At 40.9% G+C, this 26062-nt stretch overlaps 1 protein-coding gene across 2 annotated transcripts in view; it reads left to right on the top strand.

Annotated features, from left to right (window-relative positions):
* Pir (pirin) overlaps positions 1–26062 on the top strand; it is a 91709-nt gene that overhangs the window by 28177 nt on the left and 37470 nt on the right. For both annotated transcript variants that reach the window (XM_085684746.2, XM_048440626.3), the window contains exons 4-5: positions 5542–5625; positions 8745–8951. In XM_085684746.2, the coding sequence (XP_085540872.2) occupies positions 5542–5625; positions 8745–8951 (291 nt within the window). The remainder of the gene's footprint in view (positions 1–5541; positions 5626–8744; positions 8952–26062) is intronic.

Raw genomic sequence — 26062 nt, 5'->3', positions numbered from 1 at the left:
CATAGTTATAGTTTTCCATTATTATGATAAAGATATAGTTATAAATATTGTGACTGTAATTCTTGCTTGATAACTGTTTTGTTATGTGTAATTTTACTATGTTAAACTGAAAGCCTTTCTTTTTTGTTTAAACAGAAAAAGGGGAAATGATGGAGGAGGGTTATCTGTCTATTGTGTTATTTTCATTGGTCAATAAAGAGACTGCCTTGGCCCCTTGATAGGACAGAAAATTAGGTAGGCGGGGAAAACAGAACAGAATGCTGGGAAGAGGGCTATGAGGCAGATGCCATGGAGCCAGCCACCAGGTCAGACATGCTGAATCTTTCCCGGTAAGCCACCACTTTGTGGTGCTACACAGATTATTTAGAAATAGGTTAATATCAAGATATGAGAGTTAGTCAGTAACTAACTCTCTTGAGATAATGGGCCAGGCAGTGTTTAAGTGAGTACAATTTGTGTGTTGTTATTTTCGGGGCTAAGCTAGCCATGCGGGAGCTGTGTGGGACAAAAAGCAGGCCTGCCTGCAGCCCCTCACTACATCTATGCAGACTAATAATCACAGAATGAAATTGTATTGGATGCATTTGAATGTACTGTTGCATTTGACTACTTTTAAATATTATTATCATTTCCTGGCCTCCTGGCTAAGATCAAGTGTAAATATAATTGTTGTTCTTTAACCTATTTCTTTCAAACATGTTTAATTCTTATCTGTTAGACACTTTCTTGTTTACTTGTTAACTTTTTTAGGTTAGCATACAAAATAGGATATTTGTCATGGCATCTTCACACACATATGTTTTTTACTTCTCATTTCCCCTTCCCTGCATCTAAGCAGGAGGCAGAACAGGAAGTTCTGGAGAGGAGTGGAGGAAAGAATATACCAAAGCAAAGCAGTATGAAAATGCCACAAGGAAGCCTGTTCATTTGTATGCTAACGAAAGCATATGTGCCAGGACACACACACACACACACACACACACACACACACACACACACACCATTACCTCCCCCCAGTACATAGATCAGAAAAGAACTGACACCCAATACAGATAGCTCAAGTAGATAGTAGGGCTTATTATATGGTATAGTATAAAACTTCAATAACATGGCAATCTGTTAGTGCCCTCATGTGAGGTTATGAGGGGGCATAGTAAAGAGAGGCCATTGCCCAGCTTCAATTGTCAACCACGTAAGAAAGATGGAGGCCCAAAATGTCTGGATTTGTGATAAGGTTAATGCTGGAGCCAGTAGCCTGTATCTCTAGGCTGGTTGACATGTGCATGCTGCTTGCAAAGGTCCCTGTCAAAGAGCTGAATCATCGAGGAAGACCCTGCTTTCTGTGTGAAAGTTAATTCCTAAGAGGAAGGACAAAGGAAAGGGCCCAGTTTTGTCTTGCAAGATCATCCCACTAGGAGGCAGAGGGTGAGGTGCGTGTATCAAGAGGAAAGAGGATGTTAACAGTCATGGAATACCTTCCATGTAGGAGGCAATACCGAAGCATGAGCGCAGGTTCCCCTGGAGTTTTAGCTTGAGATTTAACCAGCTGTGGCTGATGGAACAATGGTCCCAGGGTATAAGTCAAGCTGGAGCAATAGGAGGCAAGCTTGTGAATAAACCTAGAATACTGTTATTCTTGGTTCTGCTTCTTAGCTCTTTGAAGCATCTTCTCATTGATTTTTTTCGCATTTATTAGCCTCCATGTCTTCATGGAATACTCTTCTTGCCCACTGTCACCTGTGGTTGGAAGTTTTCCTGTCCTGATCACCTGCTCCCAAGTAACTGGCAACTGCTTCTCAAATAACTGACTCAGAGACAATATAAAATGTAAATGCTCGACTTATTACCTAACTTTTACATTTAAATTAACCCATATTTTTTTTTAATCTATGCTTTACCATGTGGCTCATGGACCTCATTTTCTACATATCTTGCTTCCTCAGTGGCCATCTGCCGTCTCTTCTGACTCCGCCCTTCTCCCATCATTCTCCTAGTTTGGTTGTCCCGCCTATAATTCCTGCCTGGCTACCAGCCAATCAGCTCTCTATCAACCAAGAAGAGTAACACGCATTCACAGTGTACAGAAGGATTATTCGACAGTAGTCACCAGTGCCTTTTTTTCTGGCATATTCCCATCTTTTCTCATTGCTACAACACAGCACCTAATAAAAGCAACCCCCCAAAAGAAGAGTTTAGTTGCTCATAGTTTGAGGTTATATTGTAATCCATCATGGTGGAGAAGACATGGTGGCAGGAGCATGAAGTAGCAGGGGCATAAGGTGTCAGTCAGAAATCAGAGAGCTGGTTGCTACTGCTCATATCTCTGTCTTCTGTATATTCAATCATGAACCCCACCCCATAGAATTGTGTCCCCACCTTTAGGGTATCCCAGCATCCACGCGGTGGCTCCCAACTGTCAGGACTCCAGTCCCAGGGGATCTTATGCCCTCTTCAGGCCTCTAAGAGCACCCAAGCATGCACATGGCGCACAGACATGCATGCAGACAGAACACCCTTACACACATAGTAATGATGACCATGGTGACGATGATGCATTATCAGACAGACACTGAAAACTTCATAAATATCTTCTTATGTCTTACCTCTGGGGTATATGTTTTGGCTTTCTTTTAAAAATATAATACTTGCATTCTTTTTCTTTTGGTGGTTTTGCAGGCTTAGGACTTAGGGAGTTGGTAACAGTTGTTATTTGGGAGGTTGATAGAAAGGATAATTAATTTGCAAGTGCTGGGTTTTTTTAAAATAATTTTTTAAAATTAAAAACTCCTCTTTTATTTGGTTTAATATATTTGAGAGAAAATTAGAATCCCAACAGTGGATACTGAGATTTTAATCAGAGATCTCATTCTTCTGGTTCACTGTGACAATCTGAAGTAAAATTTTCAAGAGTAAAAAGGATAATCACATTAAGGTTTAAAGGGAATACAGAGGTAGCTGAAGTCTGAAAAATGCATGGAGCTATGAGAATGTCCACAGTGGTTACTGTTAAGTCTGAAGTGGGTAGTTTTCAGAGAACCACTATGCCTTTCACAATTGCTTAGGCTAAGTGGTAATTCTTTCAGGAGTTATAGGTGCATACAAATGAGCTAATTTAAATAAGTCATGCAAAGAGAGCCTTGTATCTTCGCTCCCACACATTGTAAGCCTCAGGTGCTAACTTGAGTATTTCCTGTGACAATATGACCGTCTTTGAAGTAATTAAATGTTCCAGGTATTTGGTGTCTCTTTACTCTTTTTTTCCTCTGATTTGATTACAAGACCCTTAAAGCAGAGAATTTTAGAGTTCATTTTTCTTTGATTAAATAGAAGGCCAATTAGAATGCTTCTGGTTTTGGGGGGTTTTCTACTATATACAAAATGCCCACCATTGCTGAAATCTAATTTTCAAATTCATTTTTCTAAACCACAGTGGCAAATAGAACTCTTTAAGGATAGAGCTGTTTTGTAATCTACACTATTGGTTATGGCAGTGTTAGCTACAGCAGGCTATTGAACACTCAACAAGTGACTGGTGCAGGGGCGGAACAGAATGTAAATTTCATTAATTTGATTTACGTGAAACATAAGCAGCTGCGTTTGGCTAGTGGCCACTCTTTGGGACACATAACATTTCTTTTCAGTTTCAGATTTAGTATGGGCACGAATCTGGGAACAATGCTGACTTCAATTTGAAATTACTTGACATATGTCGTAAATAGTTTTGAGTGCCGACTGAGTCTGTGTGCCTGGTCAGAAATGTGTCCTTTGGGCTTCCTGACTTGCCTTTAGGGCAAGGTGTGGTGACCTGGGGTGTGTCACTGCATACACTTGTGTGAACATGGTCTTGCTAGCAGAGATCCTGTTAGCCAAGAACAGGCTTGTTTTAACCTGACCTTCAGGCCTGGCTGTGGGAGGCACATTGTGCACTGTAGGGAGCCTTCAGGGTGAGGGCTACTTTGATTGGCTATGAGCTCTGGCATTTCTAGACTGCACCTCCTTGGAGGATGGGAAATAGTGAAATTCCCTTAAAGGCATTGCGTGGTGTGGATAGTTTGGTCCCCTGTCACAGATTCATTCTCCCAGGTCGCTCTCCTGTCTTAGTTCTCCTAACAATAAGTCTTTGGTGGAAAAATTGAACAGATCTTCACAAATGCTCAATCCTTTGCTCCTCCGCGCTTTACCAAGCTATCATGTGACAATTCTATGTGCCACAATGTTTTGATGCATGCTTGTATTGCATTGTTTTGATGCCTGAATATATTGCAGTATTTTGATGAATCCATGCATGTATTGTGGAATGATTATCATCTCACAAGGTTATTATGTGTGCATTTAATGTATATGTTTGTTTCTGTTTGTGAGTGGAGGCCAGAAGCCAATCTTGGGTGTGTTGCTGCTCTTCAGGAACTGACTACCTTTTCTAGAAACATGGTCTCTCACTGGCTTTGAGCTTGCCAAGTAGACTAGGTTGGGTGGCCAGTGAACCCCAGAGGTCTGTCTGTCTTTACCTCTCCAGCACTGGGATTATAAATATCTACCATGTCCGCAATTTTGAGTGGGTTCTGAGGATCAAACTCAGGTCCTTAAGATTTCATCGAACGCAGTTTACCAGCTGAGCCATCTCTCCAGCCTCGTCATATCACATGCAGTATTAATTCTAGTCACATGCTGTGCATTGGGCCCCAGGAACTTAATATCACAAACTGTGGGCCTCTGACCTACATTTCTGTATTTCTTCCATTCCAATCCTCAGTAACTAACCCTTTAATTTCTATAAGTGAGATCATGCAGTACTTGTCTTTTTGTGTCTGTCTTATTTCATTTATGCAATATTTTCCAGCTTTATCCATACTGTAAACAGTAACAGGGCATCTTCCCCTTGGGAGGCTCTGAATCATTCTGTACTGTGTGTGTATGTTGCATTTTCATCATCCATTCATTTGTTGTTAGACACCTGAACCAATTCCATGTCATGACTATTGTGCATAGTAAGTACTACAGTAAGCATCAGTATGTTGGGGTGTTTTTCCTATGATAAATTCATTTGGTTTTGCTATATACCAAGGATCAAGAGGGTGGGATCATGTGGTAATTCTATTTTTAGTTTTTAAAAAAAACTTTCATCCTGTTTTCTACGGTATCTAGACCAGTTTGCGTCTCACCTACAGATTATGAACATTTTCCTTTCCCACATTCTTTTCAACAATTCCCTATGTTTTGACTTTGATAGTATACACCTAGCAGGTGTAAGATGATGTCATATTGTGGTTTTGATTTTCATTTCTCTGACTAGTGATGGTGAGCATTTCTTCCTATACCTGCCAGTCATTTGCATGTTTTCTTTGGAAAAATGTCTGTTCATATCCTTTGTCCATTATTTTAATGGAAAAGTAGCCTGAAATAGGAAAAATGTTTTAAAAACGAAGGTAGTGCTTAATATCTAAAATAAATATGGAACTGATGCAAGTCAATAAAAAAGACCTCGAAAACCTGATTTTACAGTAGTCAAAGGATCAACTTGTTCTTCTGTTTTTTCAAAAGGTATCTTATCTTCTGGAAGGGGGCAGTATGGCTCATGAAGACTTCTGTGGGCATGTTGGCAAAATGAACCCAGGAGACCTACAGGTATGACCATGACAGTGGATTGCTGACTGGTTAACATTCTTACATGGTGTATGTTTGATCTTGCCTACGTCCAGGACACTAACCCTCCCTCCAGTTTCCTCATACTCATACCTTGAGCTCTCTTGTCTTAGATTCTTTTCTGCTGCTATGACAGAATACCCCAACACAAACACCTTAAAGGAGAAAGAGTTGTTTTTAGTTCACAGTTCATGGTGTTCCCCGGGAAAACAAGGGTCTCTTTTGTTGGTTTTTAGTCTCATTGATAAAGAATTAAAAACCAGACTCAGATGGAAGCTTGAGACAATTTACTAGCATTTAAGAGCAAAACAACAGTGCAGGCAAGCTGTGAAACTTAGCAGCTGTCAGTAAGATGGAGATGGAGAAGTCATGTCTTTTTGAGTTTGGGTCTAAGAAAGTCAACATGTTGAGCAACGTTTAGCATGTTGGCAAGCAGCTGCGTATTGGAAGGGAAGAGGCACTTCAGAGAAAGAGGGAGAAAGTTCAGAGTATCAAGGAAAGCATGCTTAGGCTTTTGGTCAGTATTTAAATAAGAGACAAAAGAAAAGAAAAAGCAAGTTACACTTTCTGAGTTACAGTTCCAAAAGTGGGCAAGCTCAGAAGTGAAGATCTCTAAACATTTTACTAGAGGAGGTGTTTCTGTAGTGTGTAAGTGCATTGTCTCATTAAGGTGGTAATTATTCTTTCTACCTCCTTAGCCTATCTTCTGGTGGATTAGCTATCTTCAGGAGTGGTCTTGTAGCTACGTGACTGACAAGTCCAGTTGGATTAATTCTTTTTATTTTGTTTTATTATTTTTTATAAACAACTTTGCCGTGGGATAATGCTCTTGTACATTGTAAAGATTTGTTACTCATATTGGTTTAATAAAATGCTGATTGGCCAGTAGCCAGGCAGGAAATATAGGTGAGGCGACAAGACGAAGAGAATTCTGGGAAGAGGAAAAGCAGAGTCAGTCACCATTCAGATGCAGAGGGAGCAAGATAAGAATGCCTCACTGAGAAAAGATACCAAGCCAAATATAGATAAGAATTGTGGGTTAATTTAAGTTGTAAGAGCTAGCTATAATAAGCCTGAGCTAATAGGCCAAGCAGTTTGTAATTAATATAAACCTCTGTGTGTTTCTTTGGGGCTGAAAGACTGCAGGAGCAGGTAAGACAGAAACTTCTACCTACACAATCTTGTTTTTATTTTAGATACAGTTGAATTAATTCTTAAGGGAGGAGAAACGGTATGTAATTTTCCAATCTTTTAAGGACAATCAGAATGCCATGTCTCTATCTAAGGCCAGGGATAGAATTCAGATATTATTCTTTTGATGAGAGGAAGTAGATTTCCCTGAAACCTCCCCTTTGTTTCTTACATTTGAAGAAGATGCAAAGCTGATGCTTTTCTTTTTGCAGTATTACCAGGGAATAGGTGTTTGGGGGCAAAAGTTGACCGTGAGGGAGGAACCTCTTCAGTGTTTTCCAAGGATTCCAATGCCAGTCTAGCTACATAACAAAGGTATAGTCCATCATGGCAGGGAAGTCAAGGCTCCAGGAGCTGCTTATATCACATTCACAACCAGAAACAGAGAGCAATGAATGCATGCATGCTAGTGTTCAGCTCACTCTCCATTTCATACCATCCAGGATTCCCTGCAACAACAACAACAACAACAACAACAACAACAATAATAATAATAGCCCTGCCTCAGTCAAGATGGTATTACTAATCAGTTAACACATCAAGGTAACCCCGACAGACATGTCTTCCAGGTGATTCCACATTCTATCAAGCTGAGAACATTAGCTTTCTACCCCCCTTTCTGTATATTCTTCCATTCTGCTTGGAAACCAACACAGATCTCCCGTGTTCTGTTCTCACGTTTTCCTTGACCCCTCAATCATATTTTTTTTTGCAGTGCTGGGGATCAAATGCAATCTTTAAGATATTTTTATTACATTTCTTTGTTCATATGGGTACACATGCAAGCATATCCCATGACACATGTATAGTCCTCAGAGAATAACCTGTGGGAATTGCGTCTCTCCTTCTACCAAGTGAATCCCAAGGACGGAACTCAGGTCGTCAGGCTTGGCAGCAAGTGCCTTTACCTGCTGAGCCACCTCAGTTTTGTATACCTGCCCCCTACCCACATCACTTTTTAGTGCTTACCCAGTCTTTGTTTTGTTGTTGTTGTTTTGTTTTTACTTTTCTCAAAGTGTAATCAAGAGTTACTGTCCCAATTGCCACTTCTTCCTCAAGTCACTGAAGCCCTAGTTGGTCTGTCTGTATCCTCCCCTTGAACCTGGATTGAAGCTGTTCAGGTAGTGATCATTTATGATGTCCCTACTGCCAATTTCAGCAGTTGAAATTTATTTCAATTTAGCTTTTCTAGTCTTATGTTCTGTGCTTATGAAAATTCATCAGTTATGTTAAAGTTTATTTGCAGGGCTTAGTGTGGTCACTTTAGCTAGTAACCCAAGGTCAGGCAAGGTGACTCTTACCTTTAATCCCAGGACTCAGGAGGCAGAGGTGGGTAGATCTCTGTGAGCTCAAAACCAGCCTGGTTTACTTAGTGAGTTTCAGGGTAGTTTCCTCTCTGGAAATTGTACTTGGTGGTAGGAAATTGACTTCCCCATGGCTCAGCTTCCTCCTCAGAAACAATCCTATGATAACTGTTTGCTGATTTCAGGACAATTCTGAAGATTTACCCCAACTGCACAACTCCCTGATGGGTTGGCTAGGCCTGTAATGTAACTACATTGTTGACTGCCATCTCTCTTGCCCAGTCCTGTTTTTTGTCCTTCTTAGGTCAAATCATACCCCAGCATTATCTGACTGCAACTCCTTATCTGAAAACTCAATCTGAAACTCAGGGCTCTCACAGAGGACTCTTTCACTTGTAGGAATTCAATTCTGGTGCTTTAATTTGGCTTTGGAAACTTGAAAGAGCCCCAGGAACTGTAATAGACATTTGTTATTTCTTGAGATGTCCAGACACTCGGATTGCAGGACCTGTTGGATGGATCACTATGCCGCAGTGGTGTGATTGTGATGTGTGCAGACTCGTTAGGGGCTGTGTTCCATTTGGCTTCTCGTTCTGGTGTTTGCAGTGGATGACTGCAGGCCGGGGCATTCTGCATGCTGAGATGCCCTGCTCAGAGGAGCCAGCCCATGGCTTACAGCTGTGGGTGAATCTGAGAAGCTCAGAAAAGATGGTGGAGCCTCGGTACCAGGAACTGAAAAGTGGAGAGATCCCGAAACCCACCAAGGATGGTGTGACAGTCGCTGTCATTTCAGGAGAAGCCTTGGGAGTAAAGGTGAGTCTTGCCTGTTGTGTGTCTCCGAAACATGAGGTATACGGTGACATCAGGGAGGATGTAGCTTCATTATCAGTTCTCAGGTTATCATTGTATGTGTCCCAGCGGATGGACTTGCTTCAGAGATATCAGGATAACTGTAACCTAAGGGGACCCAGAAATGTTTTTGCTGTGTGTAAACTCGTAGAGTTGGAATACATGCAAGAAGTTTCGCTCTTATGAAGAGTTTGAAAAGCAGTTTTCTAGGTGTATCTTAATGCATGTTCAGATTTACCCTAATTCCTGCTTTTTAAGTCCATTTTAATACTGCAGTATTACTGTTTTTTTTAAGACACAAACAAAAGCCAGGATCAATTTCAGTCCATAAAGATTCATGCAAATAATAAATGTCCCACTTAGTATACAAGAAAAGCAACACTGCAGGGTTTTCAGACAAAAGTAACTGTTGGGGCTGGAGAGATGGCTCCGCAGTTAAGACGTATTTTCTGCCCTTGCAGAGGACCTGGATTTGGTTTTCAGCACCCACTTTAAAACACAGCCACCTATAACTCCAGCCTCAGAGGTTCTGACCCCCTCTTCTGGTCTCCATGGGTACTCACTCACAAATGCAGACACACACATAAATAAAAAACTAAAATCTGAAAGTATAAATCAAAATTAGCTCTTTATTTAACTTATATGGGGCATGGTCTCTATTTTTTTACTGAGACTTGGGGTTGGGTCTTACTGTTTGGGTTAGGGTCTTCCTTTTTAATGAAATAAAAATCAATTTAGGAAGTAGGTATGACAAGCACTTTCGTAAATGCCCACTGGGAAGGCTAAGGATCTACACAGCAGCCAGCCTGTGGTAATGGTGAGCTTGGTCACAGAAGCTAGTAGATGGGGGAACCTAGAAGCTGACCCCGAGACGCAGATTCCTGTGCACATGGCTTAAAGGAAGCGCTCCTCCAGAGACAGTAAAGAGAACCTGGACGAAGTAGGAAGGATGCTAACCAGTGCCACTGTCTCAGGCAAAGACTGGAAGAGACGAGCTTTAACCGGACCTCCCTGGGAATGTTTCCAGATCAGCTTGTGTCAGAGTTGTTCTGACCCACCCCAGACAAGATATTAGGCTTCTCATGCTCCCTCATCTGATATGCATTCATTTGGCCCTTGGTTCTTTCGTGGAGGGTAAAAGTAGCCAAGGGAATCTGTTAAGGGGCCTGGAGATGTGGCACCTAGTAATGAGAGCCTCGGAGTACTGTAACCTGCGTTGCTGTTCTCCCAGTGAGCAGCTAGCACTTGAGACTATTTTACTGAGTAACCTAAGTGTTCTAGTTTCATCTTTGTACTGACCAAAAGCAGCTTAGAGAAAGAAAAGGTTGATTTCAGTTTGCAGGTCACACTTCATCACTGAGGGAAACCAGGGAAGAAAACCGAGTGGGAACTTAATGCAAAAGCTGTGGAGAAACACTGTTTGCTGGCTTCCTCGGGGTCATGCTTAGCTCACTGCTTTACACAGCCCAGGATCACCTTTCCAGAGAATGGTGCTGCCCTTGGTGGGCTGAACCCTTCTGCATCAAATAACAATCAAGACAGTCTCCGGCATGCATGCTTATAGGCCCATGCGACCCAAGCAATTTTTTAACTGAGCTTCCCTTCCTGGGTAACACTAGGCTGTGTCAAGTTGATGGTTGCAGCCACCTATGACATTTGGTAAATTTTTATGATTTTATGTGCATGTGCGCATAATGGCTTGCCAGCGACTATTGACTAGTCCAGCTCAGTGCACACGTTGCATAATTACCAGGTGAGCTTGGATTACTGCCTGGGACTCACTAGTTTTTGTTTACTCTTCATTGTAACCACAGTTCTAGATTTAAGACACACATCGGTATATGTTTGCTTTTACTTGTGTTTCAGGTGCACAGAGAAATGATCGAAGGAAGAAAAAACAAGGGTTGTTCATAGTTAAGCATATGTGACTACAGTTCGCCACCCTGTAGTGTAGGTGGAAATGATCTTTCTGTGTGTTTCTCTGACTGATTTGTTTCTATTTGTCAAGCATGGAGCCTTCCCTTTCCAGCTCTTTTGAAGTTTCCCTACGCTCATTTTGCCAAGGACAGTTAAGACCTTGTGAATTCTTCTGATGAAAGGCCAGAGAACATCACTGAGGTGCACCAGACAAGCACACAAGTGAAACTGCCAACCATTCTCACTCTGTATTCTTTCTGTTACCGATTTCCAGAATCTAAAGTTCTAGGGACATGCATTCAAGGGACACTGAAGTGGATGTTGAGGGGTAGGAGGCACAAGATGCTGTTTGAGTCTATTATAATTGTCTTGGAGTTTCCATTTAGGATACAGGTGTGGTGACACACAGCTGTAATCCCAGCATTGGGTAGGCTAACACAGGAGGATCTTGAGTTTGAGACCTGGCTGGGATACATAGTGAGACCCTATCTAACCGTCTATCCCAAAAGGATTTGTCTGTCTGTAGCAAAAGGGAGAAGTCAAACTGGTGATTTAATAAATAAGCTAAGTTTGCAATATCATAAATTCATAAAGTTTGCACTGGTGTTTCATTTATAGAAAGCACAAGGAAGTTCTGAGGTTGGAGTTGGTTCCAGTTATAGGTAGAAAGGCATTTTAAAGCACACCTAGCAGACCATGTGATGTTGCAATTGCAACCCAGGCTTAGGGGGACAGAAGTAACGTTTTAACTTTGCAAAATGATGTCTTGGTAGCTGCTGGCTTCACCTATTTCATTTTGTTGAGTAAAATTTCTGAAGCAAATAATATTCTCCATGGTTCAGTCTTTATTTTGAGAGCATTGTAATGAGGGCCTATTGGAACCTTGAGCAGCCTGAGGTTCTAGAAGCACTGTGGGTCCCCAGTTACCTGTATGGATTCTGGAGACAGGCAGACTAGACAAGACGCCTCATCATGCACTAGCTGTGTGGGCTGTGTGGGGTTAAGGAAATGACTTGATTTCTGTGCAAGGCAGTTTTGGAAACACTACATAAGTGGTAGCTGTTGATATTATTAATTTGATTGTTTAAAGTCTACTTGGGTGGAGATTTATGTGTGTCACCCATGCTAAAAAGATTGTTTTGCCATTTTGGAAAAGGTAATTAATCTACTGTGAAATAAGGGCACCAGTGACCTACGAGGCATTGCAGAAATGAGGGCTATTGGCCATTTCTTTGTGGGTCTGCTAAGGGACCAAGTTTTGCACATTGTGTCCTCTCACCAAGGAATGATTCAGTCTTAAATGGTCTAGAGCTACCATAAAGAAGTACTAAAGGTGGTTTCACATCTGAAAGATTATTTGGGACTGGAGAGATGGCTCAGTGGGTAAGAACAGGAACTGCTCTTACAGTGGAACTCTGGGGATTCTCGGTACCCACATCCGGTGCTTCACAACTGCCTGTGACTCTAGCTCCAGGAGATCCAGTGCCCTCTTCGGGTCTCTGAGGGCATATGCACTCACATGTGCTTGTCCGCATGCACGCACACAGATACAAAGTTAAAATCAAAAAAGAAGATAATCTTAAATGAGATTACAAAGTGATGCTCAGAATATGCCTTACTTAGATTGAGCTACTTATAACCAACATAGGCCCACCAACAACTTCCTTTGCTATAGCTACACTTTCTGGAAAATTGATTTGGTGACCACCATAGTGCATTTGACTTTAATATTCAAATGGATTGCCTGACAGATTTGGACAAAGTGCAGATTGTGGTGTAGCAGATCTGCAGGGCAATCTGAAATTACACAGTTCTAACAGCCTTCTGAATGGTTCTATGCTGTAGCCCAGGAACCACCCTGTAGTTTCTATAATGGACCTGGCATCCAGGGCAGGGGAAAATGCTCATCCTTAGGAAGTTTGGTTGGCTCTTGTAGATGATGCTAAGTGGTTTAATCCAGTGACTTCTAGCAAATCCTACTTAATTATTCTAGACTTCTATCTTGTTACTTATATCTACAAAAAAGGGCGAGGAGTGCCTATGTAGGATGCTGTAAGCTTTACAATTAGCAAAGCCATCTTTTGATATGTCCAAAGGTAACGGTGTCACCTTATCCCAGGTTGTATATTTCTAAGCATTTATGCAGCCCTTGAAATGCCACAGCCAATTCTGAGCAAGATTCTGCCAGAACAACACAATCTGAAGTAAATGTTGAAATGGGGGAGAAGAAAAATGGGATAGTTTGAATAGTTTCTGTCACTTTTGAGAAGACACAATTGCATGTTTGCTTCATGAGAGTATCCAATTTTCCAAACCCCATATTCCATCCTTATCAGCCAGCCAATCCACTGTAATTATTGCCAATTCTTTCTGGAACACAATGCTGCTCTCCCTTGATGCCTCCATTGGACTCCCGCTGCTCTACATTCCGTCATGTCAAAAACAAACCTTGAGGAGGTCAGAGAAAGACAATCTGGAGCCAGATGGCCAGGGTCCAAGGTTAGCTCCACTACTAAAACATGTTGGAGAATTTATTTAAAGTGGCTGAGCCTCAGTCTTCTAATCTCTAAAATGGAGATGGCCATGGTGACTACATTAGAGAGTCTTTAGGAGGAGTAAACCGGTTATATAACCCCCCTCCTTGTGTGTGTGTTGGCAAAGAGTAAGTCTTGTATGGAAGCCCTATGTGGTCCTATATATGCTATTTTAATGCCCTTTTTAAAACCATAGATAATGTTCATGTGGCCTACAGATACAACATAAAAGATCTTCTGTTGGATGGGAAAACTTATGTAGTCATGGACCGGCTGGCTCTACTTAAAAAAAAACAGTTATCAAAGGAAATTTGCTAAATATCTAATACTATTCACTCCACTCACTTGCATTCTATCTATGTTCCCATTTCAGAGGAAATTGACTTCATGGATTCTATTCTGTGCTGTTTCCAGGAGCTCTTCACTTTACCTGCCTGAGCTGGCTTTTGTCCCCTTAGTGACGTGGGCAGTATTGTTCCTCCATGGACAGCTGCTCTTTCCTTCCCAAACTCAAGAGAATGAGCTTACCAAGTAGCATTTTAAAAGTGATTACACCGGGAAGACGGGAAGCATATGCATGGCCATTTTTGGCCTTTGTTGAGTCCAGCAAGTTCATGGGGCAAGCCTGACAGATAATTCTCTTCATAGCAAGAGTTAGGTGGGGCAGTGGGTTTCTGATAATGGCAGCCCAAGAGAACAAATTCCAACAGGCCTAGAGAGCAAACAAAAGAAAGCTTGTTCAGGAAGTAACCCCTTTTCCCCAAGGCTACTCTCTGTGACAGCTTCAGCAAATCTGTAACTATTAATCTTAGGTATTGAACAAACAGTCCTGTTGTAAAAGGAGCCGCGGGCCATCTGGCTCCTGGCCGCCTGGCTAGCTTAATCCCCAAAATAACCACATGGAAACTGTATTCATTTAAACACTGCCTGGCCCATTAGTTCTAGCCTCTTATTGGCTAACTCTCACATCTTGATTTAACCCATTTCTAATAGTCTGTATGTCACCACGAGCTCGTGACTTACCGGGAAAGATTCAGCATGTCTGACCTGGCACCTTCATGGTGGGCGGCTCTCTGCCTGCCTCTTTTCTCCCAGCATTCTGTTCCGTCTACTCCACCTATCTAAGCTGCTGCCCTATCAAAAGGCCAAGGCAGTTTTCTTTATTCAACTAATGAAAGCAACACATAGAAAGAAGACCCTCCTACACCATTTCCCCTTTTTCTGTTTAAATAAAAAAGAAAGGCTTTGACTTTAACATAGTTAAATTACATATAACAAAACAGTTATCAAGCGAGAATTACAGTTACAATATTTATATCTACTTTATCTTTTATCATAACAACGGAAAACTATAACTATAACTAACCATTCTTCAACACCATCAAAGACTCCAGAAGGATATAATATTACCTTAGTAAATAGGAAATGCATTGTAAGCAACTTTCAAAACTCTAGAAATGACAGAGACATCTTGCTGCCTGAACAGTCACCCAAAGTTTTTCTGTACTGTTGGGGCATCCATTTTCAGCCTACAGGCCCATAGTATCCAGCAGACATTTCTATGAAGCAGGAAAATTCAAAGACAGTTCAGTCACTTTCTTCTGTATCCTGCAGAATGTCTCACAGACACTTTCATGAAGCAGGAACCCCAAAAGACCATCTCACCTTTAGGTAAGTTCAGCAGTTCTCTCTCTGTGGGTTCTTTGTGTCCAGTTAATCTGTCCAGGCAAGAGCAGTTTCTTGCCCAAATGGCTAACCAACTCCATAAGGAGCCTCTTCATGCGTATGTTCCTGTTGAAGGAGATTGGTGCTGCCAGGAGCAGACGTGTCTCATTGTCATGAAAAGCCCTAAGTTATTAAAACATTTAAATGCCATATTCTGTAGTCTTTGAAAGATATGAAGAATGCCTATCTAACTGAAATATATCTCTATATATTTAGATAATCTAACTAACATGACTACAAGCTTGACTATTATTGATGATTATCCATTAACAACCTATATTTCCTAATTATACATTACATTTTTAAAACGAACTACACAATCACAATACCTTAATCAAGATCAGAAATACATGTAACAAAATTGACCTTAAATTTATGTCAACAAAGCAAAATTTATACCAATGTAAATTATTCATATCTATATCATATCCCCCTTTAAATGTAAAAGAACATTTATAAACAATATGCTTTCTTATAGAACCCATGACCACCAGCTCAGGGATGGCACCACCCACTATGGGCTCGGCCCTCCCCCATTGATCACTAAATGAGAAAATGTCTTACAGCTGCATCTCAAGGAGGCATTTCCTCAGTCGAGGCTCCTTCCTCTGATGACTCTAGCTTGTGTCAGGTTGACACACAAAGCCAGCCAGTACAAATAGATAGATAGATAGATAGATAGATAGATAGATAGATAGATAGATATAGATAGACAAACAGACAGACAGACATCATCAAATTGATTGGGGAGTCGAAACAATCGAAATTGAGAATGAAAAGCCCCAATGAGGCAGTCAGCTGGAATTCTCCATAGAGTCCCCAACAGTGAAGTGTCCCCTTAGGTGAGGCTTCTGAGTAAAAGAACAAAGAGCAACATAGGGCTAACATCATTGAATTGGGTGCTCGCAAAATCCAGCACAACCTGACTGGATTCTAGATTGAGTTTTCTCTTCCTGAATGAGGATCTCACGGTTGAATTTTTGACTTCTCTTTCCCACTGTACACATTTAGATATCGTGGAATAAACAACAGCAACCTCTGTTGGAGATCATCTCACTCCTAGCTGTACTCAAGGACACAGTGATTTTAATACCCTCAGCTGCTTGTTGATTTTCCCCTCTCCCATGACAGGGCCAGTGGACCAGCCTGACTCAAGAGGGGGCCAGATTGGAGGGCACTTGACATAACATGTTTTGATCTGAAGTTGGGGGAAGGCAACCCCACTTCCCAGTTTTTCGGTGGCTTCCAAAAGTACATGACAATTTACCAATACAATACAGGTCACACTCAGAGTTTGAATAACTGACCTCAAGGTTCAGGTGGATATGATCTTCAGCATCTTTGTATAGACCTGTTTCATTTCTGATACCATGAAACTATTTTTTTAGAAGTAGCTCAAAGTAGTCCAGGTGGTCCCTGCTTGATGCCCATCCTCATTCCACAGAAAATGAACACTTGACTTTGATTTGGTGTTGAGAATAGGCAAAATTAGGCTGCTAGTATTTTCAGTAAATAAGAGGACACCAAAGAAATGCACCCAACAACTTCAAAGAACTTGACTTATGGTAGGCAGCCATAGTTGGCACATCATTTGGAGTTAGGAATGTTCAAATAAACAATGCTCAAGATCTGTTCAAATCAGCTGTACAAAAGGTTACTCTTGCCCAGGGCAGCCCATTCACCCCAGAAATACCATTGTTGGTGTGCACTAAGGGTACCAGATGTTCTTATTTCTTCAAGATGCCCTTGCTGACCTAATCACCTAGGTAGTGCATTCCATCAGTGTTGACAAGCCCTGTTCTGTCAGCAACAGAAGAACAGATAGTTGCATTTTAAGCCCGAAGTTACATACTGTACCATTCATATACCCTTGGCCCTACTGGTGAGGATTATAATTTTGCAAGGAAATTTAGGCTAAAAGCCTAATAAGTGCTATAAAGAACCAAGACATCACCTTTCATAAAGGTGAGTGGATCTGTTGTCATATCCTTGTGCTCATTCTTATTGCTGTCAAGGCTTGTATTAATAGGATGTAATAAGTCTTTCCTCAGGAGCATATTAAATATTTTTCAACTACAGTCAACAAATACATGGCAGCTTCAAAAAGTTGCTTTTGGGTTCCTGCATGATGCAGTAAAAGCTGAGGTGTATGCTACTATATAAAGCTAAGTGAATAGCTATGAACACAGCATTTCATTTTGATCAGAGTACATTGTCAATTGATTGACAAACATACTAAATGTGATCAGTCATATTCAGTGCCAGATAGAATGCTGTTTACTTGTAGCATTAGACTTTAATGATACGTTGTTTATACCTTAATCAGTCTTCAAAAAGTTACTATGATGGATAGGGAATAAGCACTTGAAATATTTTAAAAATCCAACTCCAGTATGCTGTAAAGCACTGAAGTTGCTACTGTATGTTTATGAAGAGGAGCATGTTGTGGCTGTAAAACCACAGGGAGTCCTTTTCAGCATCTACTGCAGATCCAGGGGTGTTCTTTTAGCTTAGAAAAATGAGAGGAGGAAGAAGACCACACCTGCCATTCCTGGAATGTCTTCCAAAATCACCCATGGGAAATAAAAAAGGATTCTCCAGAAAAATACACCGAGCTCTCAGCTAGCATGTGCTATGGGCCACTGTATAAGCCTTGTGAAGGTTCTGGGAGATGGGGAAAGGTGACAAAATCAAGGAGCTGGAAGGGCGCACTGGACGGGCCAGACTCGTCTACTGCTGAGATGAGTGAGTATGTTGTGATGCTCTTGCAGACTCATGAATAGGGTTCATGAGAAGGCAGAGTAGGGGGCTCAGACCAATGTAAGGGTCAAGCAGGGCAGGACAAAGTCAAACAGAGAAAGCTGTCCTGGCAGACAAGTATGGGAGGGGCTGAGGAGATAGCTCAGGTGTTCAGTGCCTGCTGCACAAACCTAAGGACCTGAGTTTGATCACCTAGTCAGTACTCAAAACAAAATGGGTATGGGTCTCGAGAGGTGGCTTGGCGTTTAAGAGTGCATACTCCTCTTGTGGGAGTTCCGTTCCCAGTACCCATGTTGGAAGGCTTGCAACCACTTGTAAATCCAGCTCCAGGGGAATTGTACAACACCTTTTCCCAATAAAAATGGATCTTTAAAAGAAATGCACTGAGAAGGCAGAGGCAGGAGGATCCATAGGATTTGCTGGCCAGCCAATTTAGCTGGATTAGTGAACTCTAGTTTCAGCAAGACCCCCTGTCTCACACAATAATGTGGGGGGGCAGTTAAGGATGACACCCAGTGTTGACCTCTGGCCTCTGCATGCATGTTTAGACATCCACATGCTCACAAACTTGGAAGCACACACACACATGAAGACACACACATGGCATCCTTGCTTTCATACACAAGAAGGATGGGGGCAACACAATGAAGAATGCCTCTGTACCACATGGGAGACAGTGGTAAACTAATGTTCACAATACACGTTTGTTGTTATAAGCATGAAGAAAAGGTTACGTTATAATCTTTTGCTTCCTGGCAATTTGCTTTTATGTGTATGAGAGTCTTTGATGTTGAGATTATAGCTGTTCCACACGGGGCACAGCATAAGTTGATTGATGTCTAGTTTGTCCACGGTCATTGGGGATGAGAACAATGAAAGTTCACCTTTTTCTTGAAATATTAAAAGTCCCCTGTTCTCTTTCCATATAAACAGTCGGGATTAGCATTATGATGCGCAGAAGTTTTTTTTTTTTTTTCTTGGACCAACTATAAATAGTAACTCAAGAGAGCTCAATGTTTCTTTTTAAAGAGAAGGCAATCTGAAGTCTGCAGCCAGGCTCCTCTCCAGCCCTCAAACACCTGAATCTGGTTCATTTCGTCTCATCTTTACTCTATGCCATGATTGTTGGCTTCATCATCCTGACCTTCTTCCATGAGTCTCGAATTACAAACGAGTGTTCCCCAAGAAAGAGGAAGAACTAGGTTGTAAAAAGGAGGACGAAAATAGCAGCCATTTCTCTACCTTCCCACCACCATTTTGGTACCAGCTTTTCTTCTTTTCTTTCTTGTTCTCTTTTTCCCTTCTCCTCTCCTCCCCTTCTCTTCTCTTCTCTTCTCTTCTCTTCTCTTCTCTTCTCTTCTCTTCTCTTCTCTTCTCTTCTCTTCTCTTCTCTTTTCTTTTCTTTTCTTTTCTTTGAGGCCAAAGCTTCTGTACCGAACTTGAATTCCCCACACAACCAAAGACGACCTCAAGCTCCTGAGCCCCCACACCGCTTTCTGCATGTTTGGATTACTGGTATCCACCTCTACACCCAGTTTTATGCTATGCTAGAATTTTGTTTTTGCTAGACAAGCACTCTGTCAACTGAGCTACATCTCTAGTCCCTTAGAGGGTCTTGCAAACTGTCTCATTCCATCCTCACCAGTGAGCTTCCTGCCAGTTATATCTTTCTGGATTCCTCTTTCTCCCAATTAGCCTCCCTTCATGGCAGTGACGTATCTGCGTTTCAGAAATCAATACTTGCCAACATCATTATCTATCATGGGAGACTTTGAATGTCGTGGACTAACTAACAAAACTTGGCTGAGATACTGATTTGAGGCCATCTGGTACTTATCAGTCCAAAAGTGGGTTTGAGCAAGGGTTTCTGGTGAGCATCACTGGACATTTGTACTCGCTGTAGCTGACAGATTCTTTGTCAGCCAGGTAAAAGAAGTGCATTGAAGAGGTCCTGGGATTTCATAGATATCAAACAGAGAGGGCTGAAAAGACCAAAAGAAGGTACTTGTTTTCTTTCCCTTCCCAGTTTAGAATGAGTTAAGACAGACTGTGGAGGTGAGTGGATGTGGATGTAAGCATCGTCTTCTTTTCCAGTCAAATGTGGATAAGACTAGATGGCTTGAATCCAAGACTTCAGGGGCTTTATTACTTCCCCTCCTCCATTGATTATAGCCAAATAATACAGTACAAGAAGTTCTCATTGATAGATGGGAATCCTGTACCCCCGTTTGGGTGGCTAGAAGGATTCTAGGGAGTCCTACCACACGTGTAAAATTGGATTGTTGCATTATCAAAACTATACGTAGAATTATTGAGTCAATCTGTCAATGGTATGATAGACACAAGAGTATGGACTGTGTGTTCAGACCTCACTTCTGCCATTTTAGTATCTTTAACCCAGGAAAGATTATTTGAAATGATTTTCAGCCTTTATTTCTTCATCTGCCAAATGGAAATGTTATTATGCAGTCTCTGAGTTATTTGAATGTAGCAGCACAGAGTGTACTTACTAAAGGTTGGCTTCCTTTCCCCTTATCTGTATCTTTCTGCTCCCACATTCCCTATCACAAGGCGTGACCTGGTGACAGATTTTATTGACTGAAAGCTCTAGAACTTTTTGGCAAGTGAAATGAAAATGGCTAACACTTTAATGTGCTTATGAAGCACAAAGGTCTAAATCAGAGCTCATAATGAAAGTAGCCTGCATCTTAAAAATTTCCTAATTTTTAAACCCTTACCAAGAAGCTACTTGCATTTAATAGCTGCTGGGAAAGGAGAAATCTATTTACTTCAATTGATTGGCAGGCCATGTACCAGGAATAGCTGGCTAACACAAAGGGGATGGTTCCATATTTTTTGTGTGTGCTTTTTTGTTTGTTTGTTTGTTTTGATTTTGATTTTTTTGTTTTTTTTTTCCTTTTTGCTATAGATAGAGAAAAATTATGATGAAGTTGGGTGGGTAGGGAGGTTGGAGAGGGTCTAGGAGAAGTTAAAGGAGGGGAAAGAATATGATCTTTACTTGGGACCTTTTATTAGAACCATCAAAAGCTCAAGGGATATGAGCATTTTAACACTCATTATAGTCTGCCACATTTCATGTGGTCAATATCTGTGAGTGGCTAAGTGACAATTGTATCGGGCTATATTCTGACTATTTTATGTTGTCAGCTCTTTTAATCTTGATTTAACTTATGGTCTTTGGAAAGTCCCTTCCAGTTTGAAACTTTCCAGGGACAGTGGCATGAGGCCATCACCCAGAAAGGAAATAGAGCAAGAGATTTCCTGGGTAAATGATGAGAAACAGAAAGGGAACTTATGTGGGTAAATGATGTCACTCTTCAGTTGGGTGAAGCATTTAGATATGAAGTTCTACAGCAGTTTGGAGATTTTAGAGCCCAAGGTACATGGTTGGCCTTGCTACCAGCTAGCAGTTGTTGGGCGCACTTTGGACAGCAGATATCAGAGAGAGTTGTACTGCATATGAAATAGATAGGTTCCAGATGACAGCAAATGCTTCTTCGGAACACCTTTAAAGCTATTTGACATTTGAGTTTGGCACAAGTGGATACTGGTCTTAGCTTACAACATGGGAGGTTATTTTAGCCCAAGGTATGGCGGGAGTGGGGTCATTGCTTCCCCATTTGTGTGATAGCCAAATAGGACCATGTCCATTCATTCAGCTTTCCCATTGTTGTAATAGAGTGCTAGAGAATTTGAATGAACTTCTTATGGCAGCTGATCTAAAATTCCTGGTTTAGTTCGATGCTTCTCCAAGCCAGCCAAGTCCTATTCTAATCCCCTCCTTCTGCACTCTTCATTTGAATCCAAATGCCAGGCAAAAAATAAACCCATGAAATCAGTTCTCAAATTTCATTACTTTGTGGATGACAAAGCTGTAATCCAGCCAGGCACAAAGTGTTCCCCAAGATCACACAGCTCATTGCGAAAAAGGGGCTTGACCCCAAATCATGGTTCCTGAATTTTGCATCCTTTTATGTGAACATCTCCCTCCCTGTCACACCATTCAATCCTTGTGCATGAATTTGTTGGGCTTGACTCTACTTTTGACTAATTTTTATGGAGCAAAGCTTAAAACTAAAGATCTCTCTCCTTCTATACCAAAATGGTAGCTTTTGGCAGCTATCTGCACATGCACCCACTCCTGGCCATCTGTGTCTGAATGTCCTGCAAACAATCACAGAGGAGAGGCTTGGACCGTGATGCATTTCCTCTTTATCTTACAATGAGGAATCTTATCTACACAAAGGTATTAGTTCCCCGAGCTCGATGAAAGCTTGTCTTTGCCAAATAGTTTCTCATGTTAGATCTTGATGCACTTTCTTGCAAGAACTCTTAAAATATTTTAGTAAATACCAAATGGAGCTAGTACAGATTAAAAAAATATCATAGTGCCCCCTAAGGAATATTTTAGCATTGGCTAATAAACTTGCTGACTCAATTTTGGAACTTATTGCCTCTGGACTGGAGGCAAAGAATAGGAAGTCTTCTTGTTGGCAGCTATAGGGGCCATTTGTGGTTTCTTTATACTGTTACTTGTATTGGGCTGTGGATTTTTTTTCAGACGATGGTGCTTTTTTTTCTCTCTTTGTCTGGGATTAAATTTCCAAGATACTGGGGCACCTGTATCTTTGGGGGAAGGATGCCGACTGCAAGAGTGAGGAAATCAAACTTCAGTTTCACAGGGAACCCCCTGTTCCTGGTAAACTTGCAGATCTGTGAGTTTCATCAGCATCTTCGTTCTCGTTCCCTTTAGTCATCCTCTCTGCACTCCCTGTCCCAGAAATCAAAGGTGAGAAGAGCTAGAGCACCGCTGTTGATTAAAGGAAGGACTGATTGGAAGATGATGCAAAAGAAAATTTCACTGTGTCCCACATTCTCAGACAGTTAAGACGCCTGATGCTTAAACCCGTCTGGAATCCTCTGTTGTTGATAGAGGTTAGATTGCTTTCTGGTCATCCCCAATTCCCATCCTGCAAAGACAGTGGTGCATAGACAAAGAGTTCCTGGTCTTCTTTCTATGTAGCACGTCATGTATATGTCAACTAAGATTATAGAGTTTTAGTCCTCCCCACAGTATTTTGGCAGTGAGGATGGAAACTAATCTCTGCTGCTTTGTATCCAGAATTGTACAATCAAGAATTCAGAAATCAGAGTGCTTTTTGGATTGGAGACATAAGGCATCGTTTTGTTAAACAATGAGATGGGGGTTTGTTTTAAATAAGATGAAAGAATCTACTTTTCATTTCCTCAAACCTTAGAAGTATAGATCTCCACGTGGAGGCAGGGAGAGAAAGTGGTTGAAAGAAAACTGAGGAGCTTGGATAGCCATGAGAGAGATATACTAGAAGATTCTACAAGCTCTTTGTGTTCTAAGTGATCTTCTGTTACTTAGGTGCCTGAGCTAGTAGATTCACATTTGGACTTCCCCACTGAGATTTCTCCATGTTGCCTGCAGAAAAAGATTATAGATCACCATTTGAGAATATAGCTCCATGCTGGAGAGCTTGCCTAGTGTGTACGAGGCTCTGAGTTTGATCCTTAGCAGCAATGAGAGGAGAGAGAGGGTAAAGAAGAGAGAGAGAGAATGTTATAGGTCCTCAATTAGTATTTTTGAAAGAAGGAATTAATAGGCTAACCAGAGAAAACAATATGTTAATGAGTACACAGTTTATTAAAAGGGAAATATGGGGCTGGAGAGATGGCACATCAGTTAAGAGCACTGGCTGCTCTTGCAGAAGGCCCAAGTTTGATTCCCAGTACCCACATGGTAGTTCACAATCATCTCTAATTCTAGTTCCAGGGAACCCAATTCTCTCTTTTGACCTTTTTGGATACAAGGTGCACAAGAGGTATACTTAAATAAAGTAAAATAAATAAATCTGCAAAATGTTTTTCTTTAAAAAGTAAGTACAATCAGTCTAACTCATATATATGAAACCCCTATTTAGTGCCTGATGCTCAGTTGATGAAAAGAAAAATATGGATGCACACATATAGAGTATATGTTCAATATATTTAGTTATTCTTATATTAACAATACTTAGTATTCTTTGTTAAACTGATAATATCATCCAAACTAATTATCAAATTGAAAGAGTGTATTGATAGCAATTTCTGCCTTTTAAATTACTAACTAAGCCACTCAGTGTTTAATGAAATGGGTGCTGTTTTTACAGGTGCTTCCAAGTGACTTGACAAAAGATGATTTAGCCAGTTACTAGAAGAAATGAAAGAAATGATGCTTTGCCCCAAATATGTGTGTGTGTGTGTGTGTGCGCGCGCGCGCGCGTGCACGCTTTAGAGACATTACCGTTAAGCTTGTTTTTTTTCTAAGTTACACACATACACTTCAAAAGTTTTATGTTTTTCTTCTTCAGCAATTAGTTCTTCTCTATGTTTATAATGAGGGGGATATATAAATGTACAAGCAGGAAATTTGTTGGTATATATAATACTCTAATGGCAGATTAGATGGGAAAAGTATAGAGTTTCAAAACTGCTCTGGAGAGTAGCACAATTCCCGCACCTAGAGAAGACACTGACTTGCAGTGGATATTTTCAGAAAAAAAAAAGAAAGAAAAGAAAGAAAAAGGATGTCTAACTAGATAATTACATTGACAATTATGTTGACAATTTTCTTTAAGCTCTGAAGACCCATAATTTCTGTAAGGAAATAGAAATGTGATTAGAGGTTTACATACAACAACATTCATGATAAGCTAGCAATGCCATGCACATACAACAACAACACACAAAGCACACTAGCCAGCACTAGGAGGATGGCCCAAGAGGATGATGAGAGCCGAGAACAGTAGCAATTCTGCTTGCTTCTCTTACACAGTATTGGAGAATGCTAGTCCCTCATGCAGATACTTAGAATAATTCACTTTCTTGAGATATTATGGTCCGATTGATACATTTGATGCGTTCTTTTGAAAACTCACAAGATAGTTTCCTGAAAGAATTGTGAGCACATTTATTACAGCTTTCTCATGTGACGTTAGATCTCTGACACTTGTTTTCAGTGAAGCCCAGACAGCATGGTGGGAGGGTGTGAACACTCAGGAATAAGTAGCCATCAAATGTGGAAGAAACGGTGGGGAAATGGAAGCTACTTTGCCACACTCACAAAGAGAGATGTAACACTCTCCGTATCCTGGGAAAATGTTTTTAAGCACATGGTTTCCATATGGGAGTAATTTCCATCTCCTAATTAAGATCAGATTTATAAATAAAAGTAGAGGAAGGAAGTCAGCCTGACAAGGGTATGATACCAAAAGCCAGGGCTAAGTGCGAAGTCTTTGAAGGATGGAAAATGAAGGTAGTTGGGTTTGGGAAGGAAGTGGTTTAACAAGCCTTGTTTTGTCTTGGTTGTTTAGGACTCATTATAGGAGCATTGCCTAAGTCTCATTAGGGATTTAGTTCTGACATGTTTATATATAGAGAGAAGACCACCCCTCCAAATTGGCAGTACCTCTGTTGTAGGTTAGGAAAATTCACCCTTAACCTCTTACGATATATTGCTTATGTTCTCGAAGCTTCCTTGCTTGACTCTTGGACAATAAGATTTTAAATGATACAAGGCTAAACATTTTGCAAACATTTTCAACCGAGAATTATGAAATGAAAAGAACAGAGGAGGGGGAATAGCTTTGAATTTCTGTGCTTTGCTGGGCACTGGTAATCGAAACCATGCAGAAAAAGAAGAGGTAAAAGCGAACAATTTCACTGATGGACTTGAAGCGCATTTGCTGTGTTCCTGCTGAAGTTTGTTCAGGGATTCTATCCAGCTTTACACAGACTAGTTTATCTTAATTTTACTGAAGTCACACGACAAATAGTCTAGTTTTAATTAGAGAGAGAGAATATGATCTAGTTGAGTTCTCAATACTGTGAGTAATTATTTATGTTTTGGTGTTGCACATAAAAATACACAAACCAGAACATAAGGACACAATCGGCCTATTGGTGTGTAACAAAAACAGTAAATGTGATTTTCTTAAAGTGCATTTGAGGTTGGCATTGCTGTCTCGCAGCTGAATAAACACAATTTACATTTGCTGTTTTAACTGAGTTCCCAGAGAGATGAGACATTAAAAAACAGGACTACTTGCTTTC

Source organism: Myodes glareolus, chromosome X (assembly GCF_982192425.1).
Source record: "Myodes glareolus chromosome X, mMyoGla1.1, whole genome shotgun sequence".
Lineage (NCBI taxonomy): Eukaryota > Metazoa > Chordata > Mammalia > Rodentia > Cricetidae > Myodes > Myodes glareolus.
This window is presented reverse-complemented; position numbering and strand designations above follow the sequence as displayed.